We start from the raw sequence: 18,412 nt of genomic DNA on the forward strand, positions 1-18,412 counted from the left end.
GGCTTTGTAGTAGAGTCTGAAGTCAGGCAGGTTGATTCCTCCAGTTCCATTCTTCTTTCTCAAGATTGCTTTGGCTACTCGAGATTTTTTGTATTTCCATGCAAATTGTGAAATTATTTGTTCTAGTTCTGTGAAAAATACCGTTGGTAGCTTGATAGGGATTGCATTGAATCTATAGATTGCTTTGGGTAGTATACTCATTTTAACTATATTCATTCTTTTGACCCATGAACACGGTATATTTCTCCATCTACTTGTGTCCTCTTTGATTTCTTTCATCAGTGTTTTATAGTTTTCTATATATAGGTCTTTCGTTTCTTTAGGTAGATATACTCCTAAGTATTTTATTCTTTTTGTTGCAATGGTGAATGGTATTGTTTCCTTAATTTCTCTTTCTGTTTTCTCATTGTTAGCATATAGGAATGCAAGGGATTTCTGTGTGTTAATTTTATATCCTGCAACATTACTGTATTCATTGATTAGCTCTAGTAATTTTCTGGTAGAGTCTTTAGGGTTTGCTATGTACAGAATTATGTCATCTGCAAACAGTGAGAGTTTTACTTCTTTTTTTCCAAGCTGGATTCCATTTATTTCTTTTTATGCTCTGATAGCTGTGGCCAACACTTCCCAAACTATGTTGAATAGTAGCTGTGAGAGTGGGCACCCTTGTCTTGTTCCTGACTTTAATGGAAATGCTTTCAATTTTTCACCATCGAGGATAATATTTGCTGAGGGTTTGTCATATATAGCTTTTATTATGTTGAGGTATGTTCTTGCTATTCCTGCTTTCTGGAGGGTTTTTATCATAAATGGATGTTGAATTTTGTCAAAGGCTTTCTCTGAATCTATTGAGATAATCATATGGTTTTTATCTTTCAATCTGTTAATGTGGTGTATTACATTGATTGATTTGCGGATATTGAAGAATCCTTGCATCCCTGGGATAAAGCCCATTTGGTCATGGTGTATGATCTTTTTAATATGTTGTTGGATTCTGTTTGCTAGAATTTTGCTAAGGATTTTTGCATCTATGTTCATCAGTGATATTGGCCTGTAGTTTTCTTTTTTTGTGGCAACTTTGTCAGGTTTTGGAATTAGGGTGATGGTGGCCTCATAGAATGAGTTTGGAAGTTTACCTTCCTGTGCAATTTTCTGTAAGAGTTTGGGTAGAATAGGTTAGTTCTTCTCTACATTTTTGGTAGAATTCAGCTGTGAAGCCGTCTGGTACTGGGCTTTTGTTTGTTGGAAGATTTCTGATTAGTTTCAATTTCTGTGCTTGTGATGGGTCTGTTAAGATTTTCTATTTCTTCCTGGTTCAGTTTTGGAAAGTTGTACTTTTCTAAGAATTTGTCCATTTCTTTCAAGTTGTCCATTTTATTTGCATATAGTTGCTGATAATAGTCTCTTATGATCTTTTGTATTTCTGTGTTGTCTGTTGTGATCTCTCCATTTTCGTTTCTAATTTTGTTGATTTTTCTCCCTTTGTTTCTTGATGAGTCTGGCTAATGGTTTGTCAATTTTATTTATCTTCTCAAAGAACCAGTTTCTGGTTTTGTTGATTTTTGCTATGGTCTCTTTTGTTTCTTTTGCATTTATTTTTGCCCTAATTTTGAGATTTCTTTCCTTCTACTAACCCTGGGGTTCATAATTTCTTCCTTTTCAAGTTGCTTTAGGTGTAGAGTTAGGTTATTTATTTGACTTTTTTCTTATTTCTTGAGGTAAGCCTGTATTGCTATGAACCTTCCCCTTACTACTGCTTTTACCGTGTCCCATAGGTTTGGGGTTGTTGTGTTTCATTTTCATTTGTTTCTATGCACATTTTGATTTCTTTTTTTATTTCTTCTATGATTTGTTGGTTATTCAGGAGTGTGTTGTTCAGCCTCCATATGTTGGGATTTTTAATAGTTTTTCTCCTGTAATTGACATCTAATCATACTGCATTGTGGTCAGAAAAGATGCTTGGAATGATAGTTCTATTTAAAAATTTTTAAGGGACTTGCATACTGTTTTTCATAAAGACTATATCAATTTACATTCCTACCAGAAGTGTTCTAGTGTTCCTTTCTCTCCACATCCTCACCAATACTTGCTGTCATTTGGTCATTTTGATAGTAGCCATTCTAATAAGTGTGAGATGATATTTCATTGTGCTTGTTACCTGCATTTCATTGATGATTATTGAAGTGGTGCACTTCTACTTGTTGTCTATTTGGATGTCTTCTTTGGAGAAATATCTATTCAAATCTCTTGCCAATTTAAAAACTGGGTTATTTGGGAATTTTACTACTAGGTTCTGTGAGTTTCTTATATTTTTTGGATACTAATTCCTTATTAGATATGGCTGAAAATGCTTTCTCTCATTCCATAAATTGCCTTGCATGTTGTTGATTGTTTCCTTTTCCAGAAAAGTACAGGCATGCCAAGGATTTTCAGAAACATGGGGATAGACAGGGCTACTTGGAGAAGAAGGCATGAGATATTTGCTTGGTTCCTTAGAGGAATACCTTACTTTCTCAAATGTAATTGAGAAAATTGACTGCCTTTTACTTGTTTTCCAAATTGAACTCTAGGGACTTGAGGACAGGGCACAGGACAAAGGCACAGAGCATGTCACTATAGTTCATCAGATGGGAAGAGCCCTGCAGTTACCCGGAAAGGAATCACTCAGATTCAAGAAGTGTTTCTTAATGATCAGGTAAGTCCTGGGCATCTGCGTCTATGGTTGATATAGTTATGGGGACAAATTCACACTTAAAAATAAATACATTTGCACATATACAGACAACAATGTTAGAATCCACAAGGTGCAGGCCTAGCATACAGTAAAATATATAAAATAAGGAAGTTCTCCGTCCATGTCATGCTGGATCTGTCTTTGTTTCCATCTTCTCTTCTCAAATAATAACTTACTAAGACAGGAAGGATATATTTACAACAGTAACGGGAACAAAAAGCTTGTATGATAATATCAGAATTCAGCGTCCAAAGTCCAGGATGAGTGATGGGGGAATCACACAAATGCAAAGTACAGATGATTCAAAAATGGACAAGTAATTACCCAGACAAATTTATTCACTAAAACTTCTAAACAAAGACTTTTTCCTGTGCCCCAAACTCTGTCCAAGCCCTACTACAGTGAACCATGTTTGGCAGAAACCAACAAAATTCTGAAAAGCAATTATTCTTCCATTAAAAAATAACTTTTTTTAAAAAGAGTGAACTCTAAGGTAAACTATGGGCTTTGGATGATAATGGTATGTCCATGTAGATTCATCCTTGTTAAAAAATGTTTCACTCTAGTGAGTGATGTTGATAACACACAAGGCAATGGATGTGTTGGAGTAGGGAATATATGGGAAATCTCTGTATCTCCCTCTCAATTTTGTTATAAACCTAAAACTGCTCTAAAAAATATGATTAATGAAGAACGCAGATGTTAAAAAAGGAATTCTCTATCTCCGTCCATTTCTCTCTGGTCTTACTACCCCTCTTATAACGTATTTTCCCAACATCTCTAAGTAGCTCAGAAACTAAAAAGGAGGTAGAAAAATATATCTCACCCTGAATTCTCCACATTATTGGAGGAAAGAAACATCACAGATAAATATTGTACTTACCATATCTCAGTGAGAATAAAGCTTAAATGTACTAGGAAAATGCATGCTTCAGATGAAAGGAGAGTCTATTAATTTGTATTTTACTTCTCTTTAGCAAAATCAAAACCATGAGATGGGACAACATATCAAGTCCTTCTGAATTTATCCTACTGGGGCTCTCCTCTAGGCCTGAGGACCAGAAGCCTCTATTTGTCCTCTTTGTTACTATCTACCTGGTCACTCTGATGGGAAACCTTATCATTATCCTGGCCATCTATTCAAATATTCACTTACAGACCCCCATGTACTTCTTTCTGAAAAGCCTGTCCTTTGTTGATATTTGCTACACAACAGTTATTATTCCAAAAATGCTGATAAACTTCTTATCAGAGGCAAAGACCATCCTCTATAGTGAGTGCATGACCCAAACATACTTCTGCCTCTCCTTTGGTAATGTAGATAGTTATGTCCTAGGGGCCATGGCCATTGACCGCTATGTGGCCATATGCAAACCCTTTCATTACATCACCATCATGAGCTATAAATGTTGTGTCCTTCTACTGATAATCTCCCTCACCATCCCATTTCTTCACTCACTCCTCCATGTCCACTTGCTGAATCAACTCACCTTCTGTGCTTCCAACATTATCCATCATTTCTTCTGTGAACTCAAGGCAATGCTGAAGTTGTCCTGCTCATCTACATATGTCAATGAGATAGTGATAAAGACAGAAGGACTGTCTGTGGTGATGGCCCCCTTTATGTGCATCATTATCTCTTATCTGAGGATTCTCACCACTGTTCTGAAGATCCCTTCAACTGCTGGGAAGTATAAGGCCTTCTCTACCTGTGGCTCCCACCTCACCGTGGTGAGCCTGTTTTATGGGAGCATCAGCTATGTCTATCTCCAACCGCTGAACAGCTACACCATCAAGGATCGGATAGCAACAGTCATCTACACTATGTTAACTTCCATGTTGAACCCTTTCATCTACAGTCTGAGAAACAAAGATTTGAAACAGGGCTTTGGGAAACTGATAGATAGGATAAAGTCACAATGACATGGGTTTTATGCTAAGTCTTAGGCAATTCTGCAGATTCACTATTGCCTGATTGCAAGTTCTTGGTGTTTGTGATCAACTGAGAAATATTAGTAAAGGTGCTTCATGAATGATGGGAAAATATTAACTGAATATAATGTTTCCCCTGACATTTCCTACATTGAACCCAGTGATATCCATCATTGCTGTTGTTTTGTTGCTAAGTCATGTCTGACTCTTTAGATTATTATATAGGAAAACATCAAAGTATGTGATAGCTTAATAGTATTTTGAACTATACTGAGGTAGGGAAATTAATGAATACATACATTGTTTATGATGAAAAATTGACACAAGGTCTTCGAAATGAAATTTGTCAATATATATAAAGTACACCCTTTGACTGGAAATGCCATCTAAAATTTTAGCCTACAATTGTACTTGTGGAAGCCAAACAATAATAGCTAAATGTCTATCTACTTGTTTCTTATTATATAAACATACAGTTGAATGCTATAAAAAGAAAAGAAGCTGTTAAAATGAGTGAACCTATATTCATTCATCCAAGAAATAATTGTAGGTGCTTACTATGTTCAAGCAGTGTTCTAGGTGCTAGGATACAACAGTGAACACAGAATCTCATCATGGAGTGATGCTCCAATATAAAGTTTAAGTTTTCCATTTACTGATATACAACGATGTTCAATATATATATTGTGAATTGAAAAAACTTAAGGAACAGAACTGTATGCATTTTTAGATACATGGTTGAGTAGATGTGAATGATTGTAGTGCACAGACTGTCTATTCTCTGGATGCTCACCCTAGAAATTGCTATTTGGTCACCTGCCTCTGGAGGTTCCAGAACAAGAGAAAAATTTGGTTATCACTCTTTAGTCTTCACCACTATTTGAATTTTTATTCATACATATTTTTAATACATATATTTTTTAAAGTTTTAAATAGCTACTTAGCCACTTAGGCTTTTTATATGTGACTGATTTCAGACCAGATCATCATGCCCAGATTTTTCTTCCATGAGATATCTTTCATAGATAAAGACCAGCACAGTATACTAACATATATATATGGAATTAGAAAGATGATAATAATAACCCTATATGCAAAATAGAAAAAGAGACACAGATGTGCAGAACAGACTTTTGGACTCTGTGGGAGAAGGTGAGAGTGGGATGTTTCAAGAGATCAGCATTGAAACATGTATATTATCTAGGGTGAAACAGATCACCAGCCCAGGCTGGATGCATGAGACAAGTGCTCAGGCCTGGTGCACTGGGAAGACCCAGAGGGATCAGGTAGAGAGGGAGGTGGGAGGGGGGATCGGGATGGGGAATATATGTAAATCCATGGCTGATTCATGTCAATGTATGGCAAAAACCACTACAATATTATAAATTAATTAGCCTCCAACTAATAAATTAAATGGAAAAAAAAGATATCTTTCATGCAGATTTGGACACTGACACAGACTTCCTTCCTAAAAGTTCATGGTGATGGCCAGGTGGTCACATTGCATGCTTTTTTATGTTGTAAATGACATCATGTCTTCCTCCAAGACATCATCATAACCATTGGCAAAGGTCATACAGAAGTTGTAGGATATTAAGATAAGAATAATAAATATTTGTCATATTCTCATGACTCTCTCTGGTATAGAGCACTCAAAAATGTTAATAGCTATTATTGTTATATTAGTGGCTAGATTTATTTACCTATCTGGCTACACTCTACTGCATATTTCAACATGCTGTTGATCAATTCTGAAGTTGTGTCTGACTCTTTGTGACCTCATGGAATTGCAGCATGCCAGGCTTCCCTGTCCTTCACTATCTCCCTGAGTTTGCTCAGACTCATGCCCATTGAGTCAATGCTGCCATCCAATCACCTCATCCTCTGTCACCCCTTCTCCTCCTGCCTACAATTTTTCCCAGTGTCAGGGTCTTTTCCAGATCCCAATGCTAATCCAAGTGTGATCAGTCTGAGTCTTTTTGGCCCCATAGACTATAGACCACTAAGTTGCTCTGTTCATGGAATCTTCCAGGCAAGAACACTGGAGTGGGTTGCCATTTCCTACTCCAAGGGATCTTCCCAACCCAGGGGTTGAACCCCCATCTCTTGCATTCCTCCTGCATTGGCAGGCAGATTCTTTACCATGCTAATAATATCTTCAAAGAAACAAAACAGATATATGAAGCTGTCTAGAAACAACTCATTAAAATTGGCATTTATGAATTGTTAACTAGCAGAGTTTTGATTTAGTATAATGTTTTAATTTTTCTGCACCAAAAACTAAATTCTTAATTTTATTAACAGCATTTTTACTATCTCCTTATGTAAATAGACCTGATCTTCATTAGCATGGTTGAAATTCCAATATGAAAAAAGATTAAATAAAGAACTGGATTCACATTGTATAATACCAATAAAGGTAATTCATCTCATCAATGTAACATTATTCATCAATTACTTTATTTTCAGTTTAAATTGTTAGTATAGTTTACATGACATTTAATTTGTAAAAATCTATTTTCTGTTGTTTGGAGAGCTGGAGTTTATAAGCAATATAAGAATTAAGAGTAAAGCTTGTTTTAAATTTATACATATTAAGTAACATCACAAAAATATACCTACATAAAACAATAAAAATGTGCATATATTTATTGTAGTTATTTGTGTTATTCCATTAAAACAGATGTTCTGATTGTGTGAGCTTGAGAGACTCTGCTCTTTCACTTCATTCGGATCTCTGCTCAAATATTCCTCTTTCAGAGAGCTCCTCCCTGACTGTGCTTTTCTGAAAGACTACCTCCCCTGTCACACTATGTTCACTTGTTGTACTTTTTTTTACAATGCCCCATGTGACTTTGGGGTGTATTATATTTTTATTTGTTTAATATCTGTCTTTCCTCACTAAAATTCAAACTCTGTGAGTACATGTGCTTTATTTTATTTACTGCTGTATTTCTAGAACTTACTAAAGTCCCTGGTACATAGCAGACCTTCAGGAAATATTTACTGAATGAATGAATGAAAATGTTCCTTACAGTTCTGGGCAGAGCTGGAATTGAATGAATTCTTCACTTTGGACTCCTCATGAAGAGCCACATGCAAAAGAATGAATTTGTACCCTAATCTTATGTACAAAAATCAACTCAGAATGGCATAAAAACTTAACTGTAAATCCTGGAACTGTAAAACTTCTAGAAGAAAACACAGAGAAAATTCCTTGACATTGGTCTTAACAATAATTTTTTTTAGTATGACATCAAAAGTGTAGACAACAAAAGCAAAAATAATTAAGCAGGACTGTGTCTCAAAACTAAAAGGTTTTTACACAGCAAAGGAAACCATCAACAAAATGAAAAGGCAAGCTACATAACATGAAAAATATTTACAAACCATACATCTGATGAAGGGGTTAATATCCAAAATATATAAAGAACTCATACAACTTTGCAGAAAAATAAGTAACTCAATTAAAAATTGGGCAAAGCACAACTGAATAGACTTTTTCTCCAAAGAAGACATACAAATGTCCAAGAGGTACATGAAAAGATGACCAGCATCACTATTAGGGAAATGAAAATCAAAACCATGATAAGTTATCATCACACACCTCTTAGAATGGTTATCACTTTAAAAAAAAAAAAAGAAGAAGAAGAAGAAAAAAAGGAAACCCTTGTACACTGTTGGAAGAAAAGTAAGTGGGTAAAGAATCTGCCTGCAATGCAAGAGACATAGGAGTCTCAGGTCCAACTCCTGGGTTGGGAAGAGTGGGCATGGCAACCCACTCTAGTATTCTCATCTGAAGAATTCCATGGATTGAGGAGCCTGGCAGATTACAGTCCAAAGGGTCATAATGTTTGACAGAAACAACAAAATTCTGCAGTGCAATTATCCTTCAGTTAAAAAAAATAATAATAAATAAATTTTTAAAAAATAAACAAGAAAGAAAAAAAAACTTTTTAATTAAAAAAAAAAAAGAGTCAGACATTGCTAAGCAGCTAGGTACAAGCACTATAATGAAAACCTGTATGGAAATTCCTCAAAAAATTAGAACCACCATGTGATATAGCAATCCCCTTCTTGGTTTATCTAAAGGAATTGAAATCAAGATCTTAAAGAGATACCTGCTGCGTGCCCATGTTCCATGCAGCATTATTTATAATAGCTAAGATATGGAAACAACTGAAATGTCCATTGACATATAAATAGATAAGTAAAATGCAGTATATACATATAGTGGAATATTATTCAGCCTCAACATCTTGTCATTTGTGACCACGTGAATGCAGGAGGACATTATGTTGAGCGTAACTAGCCAGACACAGAAAAAAACATTTGCATGATCTCACTTAGGTAGGTAGACTCTAAAACAGCCAAACTCAGAGAAGCAGAGAGTAGAATAGAGGTTCCAGGGGTTGAAAAAGGGAGATGCTGATAGGTAAATGTCAAAGGATAAATGTTCTGGATATCCACTGTATAGCATAGTGCCTATAGCTAACAGTACTCTATTGCATGCTTAAAATTTTCTAAGGAGGTAGGTGGATCTTATGTTAAGTGTTCATCCCCATCATCACCATCACCATCATCATCATAGATGGTGTGGGAGGAAACTTTGGGAAGTAATAAACATGTTTATGGCCTTGGTGTTGATGGTTTCACAGGTGTACACTTAACCCCAAAGTCATTGAACTAGATACACTAAATGTGTAAAGCTTTTACATGTTAATCATACCTCAGATGTCCCTGGCAGTACTGTGATAAGAATCTGCCTACCAATGCAAGGGAAACAGGTTTGATCCTTGATCCAGAAAGATTCTACACGCTGAGGAGCTAAGCCCTTGTGCCGCAACTACTGAAGCCCAAGCATCGACAGCCTGTGCTCTGTCAACAAGGGAAGCCACCACAATGAGAAGCCTGTGCACTGCAAGGAAGAGTGTAGGGAATATGCTATGCACGGACCTGTACTATAATTAACAGGGCTTCTTTGAAAAATAAGAATGACTTTCTCATCACCCCCAGGTGAAGGGCTGGGAGCAGTAAAAAGTTGGTGGAAAGATATCTTGAAAACAAGATGTTGAAGTACTAATGTGACTGATGGAAAACATTCGTGACTGTTTCCATAACCAGAGCCTTGAGAGAGTTGCTGAGAAAGGGCGTCACTAGCCGAGGGGCTAAACAGAGTCATTAAAGGCCTGAAGGTTTGACATTGAGGCCTGTGCATTGTATATCTTTACCCCCAATCTGAGATTGTAAAGAACAGACATCTCTAGAGCACAGATAAGGAAGTAGATATTAACAATAAAAGGCATGCAAGGATTAGGATCTGGGCTTTTGCCTGCAAATGGCAACAGCCCCCTGATCCCCACTTTATTTCTTTCTGGCTTACTTCGCTCTGTATAATGGGCTCCAGTTTCATCCATCTCATTAGAACTGATTCAAATGAATTCTTTTTAATGGCTGAGTAATATTCCATGGTGTATATGTACCACAGCTTCCTCATCCATTCATCTGCTGATGGGCATCTGGGTTGCTTCCATGTCCTGGCTATTATAAACAGTGCTGCGATGAACATTGGGGTGCACGTGTCTCTTTCAGATCTGGTTTCCTTGGTGTGTATGCCCGAATGGAGCTGGAGGAATCAATCTGCCTGACTTCAGACTCTACTACAAACCCACTTTATTTCTGAGTCTTCTTTTTCTTTTCACTTCTGCGGCACTGTTCCCTCGATTAATTGTTGGGCTGGTCCCAACAAAGAGAAGTCCGCATTCACCGCAATTGGAGAAAGCCCGCATGCAGCGATGAAGATTCAGTGCAGCCAATAAATAAATAAATACTCATACCTCAATAAATTGCTTTAAATTTTTTTAATGTAAAAGATAATATGTATCTAATAGGGTTATTAATAGGATAAAAATGAGTCAGTTCTTAGAAAGCAAATGAAACAGCTCCCATAATAAGCACTTTATAAATATCTATAAAAATTTGTGAACAAATGAATTTTTTGAAAGACTGAAAGAAAATAGGACAAAATGTTACTGTAGTCAATCCTTTTGGGTGATGGGAACATGGATTATTTTCCCATTTGTACTTTTCTATATTTTATTTCAAATTACCACACACAAAAAAATGAGGAAATATTGTGATTGCTTATTGAGGAACTGCTATCTTGGACAAAGGAATTGGGTGACACAAAAGTTGGTAGAAACTGCCTCTGTTTTATATTCCAATGTATCTCTAGCACCTAGTACAATTCCTGACATATGGTCAACCTTCAAGAAATATTTATGAATTAATTGATTGAAGCAATCAGATGTTAACAGGCATAATTACTGATCTCAAGGAATATTCAGTCTAGTGGGATATAGCTTAAACTTATAATGTGCTTTCTAAACCTTAATAAGAAATAGCTCATATTTTTTGCAATATGATTTATTTGAGAATTGTTTTTCAGCAAACCGTTTTTGCTAGCATCATGAAAAAGCAGTAGAGCGGCCAGTTAAGAGCATGGCGTCAAGTATGAGTGAAATAAATTCATGAAAAAGTTTAAAAATTGATACAGTCACTTCCTAGTTGTGTTACATTGGGCGATATACTGCACCTCTCTGAGTTCAGACTCCTCATCTTTAAAGTAAAGAAAATAAGGCTACCTATCTTATAAAAATGATGTAATAATTAAATGAGATACTGCATTTGCTTCAGTTAGGGGAGTGGATAGCACAGAGAAAGTACTCGCTAACTTATTAATTTGTGACATTTCTCTTTTTTTCAGCTGTGCCACAAGCTGAGACTTGTGGGATCTTAGTTCGCCTGACCAGTGATTGAACCTGGGCCACAGCATTGAAAGCACCAAGTCATACCCATCGGGCCACCAGGGAATTCCCTAATTTGTGACTTTTTAAATTAATGTATAAGCTGTCGGGGACTTCCCAGGTGGCTCAGTGGTAAAGAATCCTCCTGCCAATGCAGGAGACACAGGTTCGATCCCTGGGTCGGGAAGATCCCCTGGAAAAGGAAATGGCAACCCACACCAGTATCCCTGCCTGGGAAATCCCATGGGCAGAAGAGTCTGGCAGGCTATAGGCCATGGGGTTGCAAAAGAGTCAGATACAACTTATCAACTAAACAACAACAACAAGCTGTCAGACAAAGAGACTGAGTTATTACTTAGAATGGAGGTCCCAAGTGTTAAAAGAGAACAGAAGACAAGCCCAGTACAATGGTAGATCACCAAGCAAAGTGTCCTGGAAGAGGCCAATTTTAAGCCTCCCAGGTTAGGCATAGTAGACGAAGGTAAATGAACAAAGGCATGATAGTATAAATGGGTAAGAGGGCAATGAGTCATGAAGAATAGGATATTCCTGGGTGATGGTTGTACTGGGAGAAGGTGTAATTTGGGTCCTACCTTGGGAATTCTGCAGTGCACACAAAGTGAGATGCCCCAAATGGAACATGGAACTCAAGATTCCATAAAGCATGAGATATACTCACTGGGTGGTTTTCCTAGCTGAAAAACCCAGGGTCATACATCAGTATTTTACAAGTAGACCTGGGAATGGAAGAGTAAAGAGTAAATTCTGGCATCTAAAGTCTTCACCTTATGAATTTTTATGTTCTGAAGTTCATTACCCAACCAGGGACTTCTTCTAAGCCTGGGAGATAGGAAAATGACTGATGGCATCAGATGTTCAAGTCTTTTTAGTCTAAAGCCATGTGGACTCTGAAAAAATGCCCTCCCACCTTATATATTGTCTTTTGGTGTGAACAGTACAGAATGATACTAAGGATGCTACTCAGGAAGTTTGCGAGAGCCACTCACTGTGGTCTCTGCCAACCTTGCATGGGTGTTCTTTTTGGCCTGAAGGAGCTGAGTCAAGAGGACGATTTCCAGGAGAGAATGAAAGCATTGACACTCCGTGACCTCCTTGGGGAAGAAACTCCAAAACTTCAATAGTTGTTGCCTTGTTCTCTAGTGTCTCCTCCATCTGAACTTCAGGGACTCTTGAAAGTCTCAAAGGATGCTCCCTTGAGAGAGGGTGACATCTATGAGTGCCTACAGTGCCCTTAGCATGCGGGGGACCCAGAGGAGGCAAAAAAGACACGTTTTAGATTCATGAGGGTTGAAATCCTGTCTAAGATCCGGTGTCTTTCCTGCATAGATTTTCTGGGAGGCATATAACTAAGACAAGAGACTGGAAAAGAATTGCACCAACACAAACAAGCATATACTATTTTAGATCCAGGGATTGGGCACTAAGGATGGGATTAATATTATCATTAAAAAGAAATGTTTTTTACTGTCCTATGAAGATCTCTGTCTGCCTATCTTTTATGTCTTCTTGCTTATTGTTTCACTCCAATAAGGTTTCACCAAAAAGTGAAGAACATGGAATAATTATTGGGTGATCTCCTATTTTGATGTCTTTTCAGATGATTTTCAGCATCCAGAATAATTGATGCAGAGAGAAACATCTGAATTAAAGAAAATCATCATTCTGTCAGCTGGCAATTAAACAGGAGAGCAAACTACCCACCACCCTTCCATGAATTAGCCCCTGAAAATTCTCAAACAGAAAACAATTTTTCCATTCTCATTCCCTCTCCCTGTCTCTCTTCTCTTTCCCATTTCTGTATTATTTTGCTTTAAGTGGAAAACTGAGAGGAAGTTAAAGTATATATTGATTTGTGAATTCTCAGCATTAATAGAAAGAAGCTACAGTCTAGGTAATGGTAATATTCTTAGTTGTTCTAATTGCTGATAAGAAGAACAAATAGAAAAATTCTTAGAATTTATCCTATATTGGAAGAATCTTTCATAATGATGACTCCTCTTTAGGTGAACCCAAGACCATGGGAAGAACTAACGTAACACAGCCTATCGAATTCATCCTCCTGGGACTCTCCTCTCGACCTGAAGATCAGAAGCCACTCTTTGCCATGTTTCTCCCCATCTACCTCATCACAGTGATAGGAAACCTGCTCATCATCCTGACCATCCGCTCAGACACTCACCTCCAGACACCCATGTACTTTTTCCTGAGTGTCCTCTCATTTGTTGACATTTGCTATGTGACTGTCATCATCCCCAAGATGCTAGCAAACTTCTTATCAGAGACAAAGGCCATCTCTTATGGTGAGTGTTTGACTCAGATGTACTTCTTTATTGCTTTTGGAAATACAGACAGTTATCTGCTGGCAGCCATGGCCATTGACCGCTATGTGGCCATCTGCAACCCCCTCCACTACATCACCATCATGAACCACAGACGCTGTGTCTTGCTCCTGGTCCTCTCCTTCTGCATTCCACACCTCCACTCTCTCTTGCATATTCTCCTGACCAACCAACTCATCTTCTGTGCCTCCAATGTCATTCACCACTTTTTCTGTGATGACCAGTCAGTGCTAAAATTGTCCTGTTCCTCCCATTTTGTCAAGGAAATCACAGTCATGACAGAAGGATTAGCCATCATAATGACCCCCTTTTCATGCATCATCATCTCTTATTTGCGAATCTTCATTACTGTTCTGAAGATCCCTTCAGCTGCTGGGAAATGCAAAGCATTTTCTACATGTGGGTCTCACCTCACAGTGGTGACCCTGTTTTATGGAAGCATCAGCTGTGTCTATTTCAAGCCCCTCTCCAACTATACAGTCAGAGATAGAATAGCAACAATTGTCTACACCATATTGACTCCAATGCTAAACCCATTTATCTATAGCCTACGAAACAAAGACATGAAGCAGGGCTTGATAAAACTCATGCACAGAGTGAAAGGTCAATAAGAGGAGCTGAGGTCTTAGTAGAATCGTACAAATCTCTTGCTCCTGACTGCAGGTTTTTAATATGTCTGTGATTAGATTCTGAAAGATTTCAGAATTTTCAATGGTGGTTCATTCCTGATAAAAAGAGTGCTCGTCACATGTGTTGAAGCTAGTATGTTGAAGCTACTCCTGAATATGATGCCTCCTTCCCAGTGGCCTCTAATATTATCTGACTGGGACAAAGACTACCTAAATCTTGTTCTCTGTGCCTGGATCTAAATCTCAATCAAACGTTCATTCTCCTTTCAGAAGGAGAATCTTTCTCACTTAATCCTGTGCTCAGTCACTCTGTCATTTCCAACTCTTTGAGACTCCATGGACTGTAGCCTGCCAGACTCCTCTGTCCATGGAATTTTCCAGCCAAGAATACTGGAGCAGGTTGTCATTTCCTGCTCCAGGGGATCTTCTAAACCCAGGGGTTGAACCCCCATCTCCTGCATTGACTGGAAGATTCTTTACCACTCACTGCACCACCTGGGAAGCCCCTCACTGAACTCTAACCTTGCCAATATCCCTCCTGGACTTGAGTTTAATCACTTCAAACTCCTGAGTATCATTATTCATGGGGCTTCCCAGGTCAAGTTAGTGGTAAAGAACCCACCTGCCAATGCAGGAGACATAAGAGACGCGTGTTTGATCCCTGGGTCAGGAAGATCCCCTGGAGGAAGGTACAGCAAGCCATTCCAGTATTCTTGCCAAGAGAATCCCATAGACAGAGGAGCCTGGCAGGCTGAAATCCATAGGGTCACAGAGTTGGACTTGACTGAAGCAACTTGGCACACACACACGTCCTTATTCATAAGGCTGAGTTTTCTTATGTAGTCGTTTAAATCTGAGTATGTTTGTGTGTGTGTGAGAGAGAGAGACTTCAGTACATTAGTCCAAAGGCTCCTCAATAACAAGATCTCTGTCTCTGATTATAAAGATCAGAATGACACCTTCCTCTGCACCACCTCAAAGTCTCAGGACCTGATTTCTAAAATTATTATATTAAAAAAAAAAAAAAAAAAACAACCAGCCTACCAGATGACTCTTAATGAACCAGTTCCAGGCCACATCCTCAAGTACTCATCATTTCAGTGTTCTTCTTCCTGCTTTCCACCGGGCACAACTAAAAAATATTATTCCCTTCCTTATTCATTTCATTTGAGCTGAATTCAACTGCACCAATTTCCCATGCAGTAAACATCAGGTGCCAGTTACTCTAGTAGTAGGTGTTTTCAACTACTGGGGATTCTTCCTTCTCAACAAATTTAACCCAAGCTACAGAAAAATCAAATTGGGTAGGAGAAAATGCTTTTGTTCATTTATAAGTTCTGAAAAATATTAACATCTATACATTAATAATACATTAATATACAAAAATATTAAAGTCTATACTGCTAGTCCATACATTTATTTGGAAATTCAGAGGTTTGTGAATTCACTTGTCTGTTCAACTAATTTCTGTTTCTTGTCCACCTTTGCCAGTCTACCAGACTTGGAAACAAAGAGTATGTGCTAGTTAATAAGTCAACAATCTGATGGCCAAAAATCTGTGGAATCCCGAAGAAACAAAATAACAGACAATGTTATTTGGAGCAAAATGTTGTGCTACTTGGCTTGTTTTACTTTACAAGGTATAGAGAAACACACACTTTTTTTAACTGAAGTGTAATTTTAATTGAAGTTTTATTTATAATGTATTAGTTTCAGGTATACAGCAAAGTAATTCAGTTTATATACATACATATACATACATATATAAATACACATATACATATGTCAGATTCTTTCCCATTATAGGCTATTATAAGATATTGAATATAGTTCCCTGTGCTATACAGTAAATCTTTGTTGTTGGTGGACCGCGCATACTTTTAAAGAACAGGCGTCAAATTAAGAAATATCTTCAGACTTAAGTAAGAAGAGACTTTATTTGAAAGGATTATTGCAAGAGGGAGGCAAGACCTAGGGCAATAGAAGGGAGGCTGCTATTTCAATCCGGAGGAACCCCCACCATGAGATCTGCAGGGTTCTCAAAGGTCAGAAAGAAAATGACTTTTTTAAAAGGGAGAAGAGAATGAGGCTAGAAAGAACCATGCAAAGAAAAGTGGGATGAACCGGTGGCAGTGTTGAGACTGGATAGTTGATCAGGGTAAGTTTTTCCCTGAGGTCAATGGATGCTACAGAGGCGTCACTAAGGAGGGGTTGTATTCTGACTCTGGCTGAGGGTGGGTCAAAGTTCAGCCATTTTCCATGACACAAAAGGATGGATGGGTTTCTTCTAACTTTAATTGTCTTCCAGGAGCACAGGACTTGGGTACAATTCAACATTGCCAAGGGGATTTTTGTAAAGGGTATTGTAAGGATTCAAAAGGCATAAAAGTGAGACAGAAGTCTCAGATGCACAAACACAGATCTAAGACAATAAATCTTAAGTGTTTTCATCACACACACACACAAAAACTAGGTGAGGTGACAGATGTCTTGACTAACCTTATTATGATAATCATTTCACAATATCTAAATATATCAAATCATCACACTATACGTCTTAAATTTACACAATGTTATTTGTCAATTATGGGCTCCATGGCAAAGAATCTGTGTGCCAATGCAGGAGCCACAGGAGACTGGGATTTAATCTCTGAGTCCGGAAGACCCCCTGGAGGAGGCAATAGCAACCCACTCCAGCATTCTTGCCTGAATCCCATGAACAGAGGGGCCTGGCGGGCTGCAGTCCATGGGGTCGCAGAGTCAGATATGGCTGACTACTGACCATGACCACAAGTATTTGTCAGTACTCCAAAGGGAGCTAACAGCAGAGGGCTGTCTGTCAGCAGCTCCCCGCCCTGCAATTACTGGGGCAAATAAGTCCTTCATTCCTAAGGGGGAATCTGGGATGTGCACAACAATATCCATCACAGGTACTTAACACAGCAATTGCTTGTCAGTGTTGTTTACTGTCGTTTTTATTATCAGCAGCAGCAACGTCAATATCATCCATAGGTTCTTGTTTTGCCTCCAGACACTGAGGATCACTTTCCTCTACTTAGTTGAAAAAATCATATATATTGTGATCCTTCTCTTCAACCTTAGTCCTATCCCACTGGGGCTATGTGTATGTCAATCACTGTCAGGCCGAAATAGGTACACATTGAGAAAAACCATTGGGCATTTACTATACACCAGTCTCTGTCTTAGATGCTGTTGATCCAGTAATAAATGAAATGAAATATGTCCCCTCCCTCATGGGTCTTTCAGGCCAGCTGATAAGGAAGAAGTCATTACAAGTAGGATGAACATTGTAAGAAGAAATTAAGGGGGTCTATATCAGCAAGTCTTTACTTTTACCACGTGATCTCACTTAATGCTCATAATCCAATGAGGTTGACTTTATTAATTCTGTTCTATGGGTTAAATATACTGGGGCTCGAAGAGAAGTGCCTTGCCTCAAGTCACTCAGCTTATAGAACAGGGAGCAGGAATTCAAAGATACATACGCTGCCAACAAGATCATGCTCTCTCAGGTGCCTGGGTTTATTCCCATGACAGGAGGGGAAATGCAAGTTGCTGGACCCTAATTAAAGCACCAAGGTATATTTAGGTTTGGAAACATAGTCATTTAATTCCAAATGTCTTTCTTAACTTCATCAGAAGGGGTACACTGACTTGTGATTCTATCTCTAAATTAAAAGTTGCTTCACTCATTTATAATTTGGGGAGAAAGGAAGACCCAGGAGAGTAGAAAAACATTTTTTAAACCAAAGACTTCATCTACAGTTTAGTTATACTGTCAACAATGAAAGAAAATGTATTGTATAACAAACTCGCCTACACTGTTAATGAGAATGTAATTTGGCACGGCCACTAAGGAGAGCAATATGGAGGTTCCTTAAAAAACTAAAAATAGAGCTACCATATGATCTAGCAATCCCACTCCTGGGC

General features: G+C 38.0%; 2 protein-coding genes across 2 annotated transcripts; both read left to right on the top strand.

Moving 5' to 3' along the window:
• Window positions 1-3,724: 3,724 nt before the first annotated feature.
• On the top strand, window positions 3,725-4,657 carry LOC110146649 (olfactory receptor 1L1-like). Its single transcript, XM_020907576.2, has one exon. The coding sequence runs from the start codon at window positions 3,725-3,727 to the stop codon at window positions 4,655-4,657; it is 933 nt and encodes a 310-aa protein (XP_020763235.2).
• Window positions 4,658-13,368: 8,711 nt separating this feature from the next.
• LOC110146650 (olfactory receptor 1L1) lies at window positions 13,369-14,443 on the top strand. The gene has a single exon (XM_020907577.2). The coding sequence runs from the start codon at window positions 13,511-13,513 to the stop codon at window positions 14,441-14,443; it is 933 nt and encodes a 310-aa protein (XP_020763236.2). The 5' UTR covers window positions 13,369-13,510.
• Window positions 14,444-18,412: the final 3,969 nt, after the last annotated feature.

The sequence above is a fragment of the Odocoileus virginianus genome, chromosome 2 (genome assembly GCF_023699985.2).
Source record: "Odocoileus virginianus isolate 20LAN1187 ecotype Illinois chromosome 2, Ovbor_1.2, whole genome shotgun sequence".
NCBI lineage: Eukaryota > Metazoa > Chordata > Mammalia > Artiodactyla > Cervidae > Odocoileus > Odocoileus virginianus.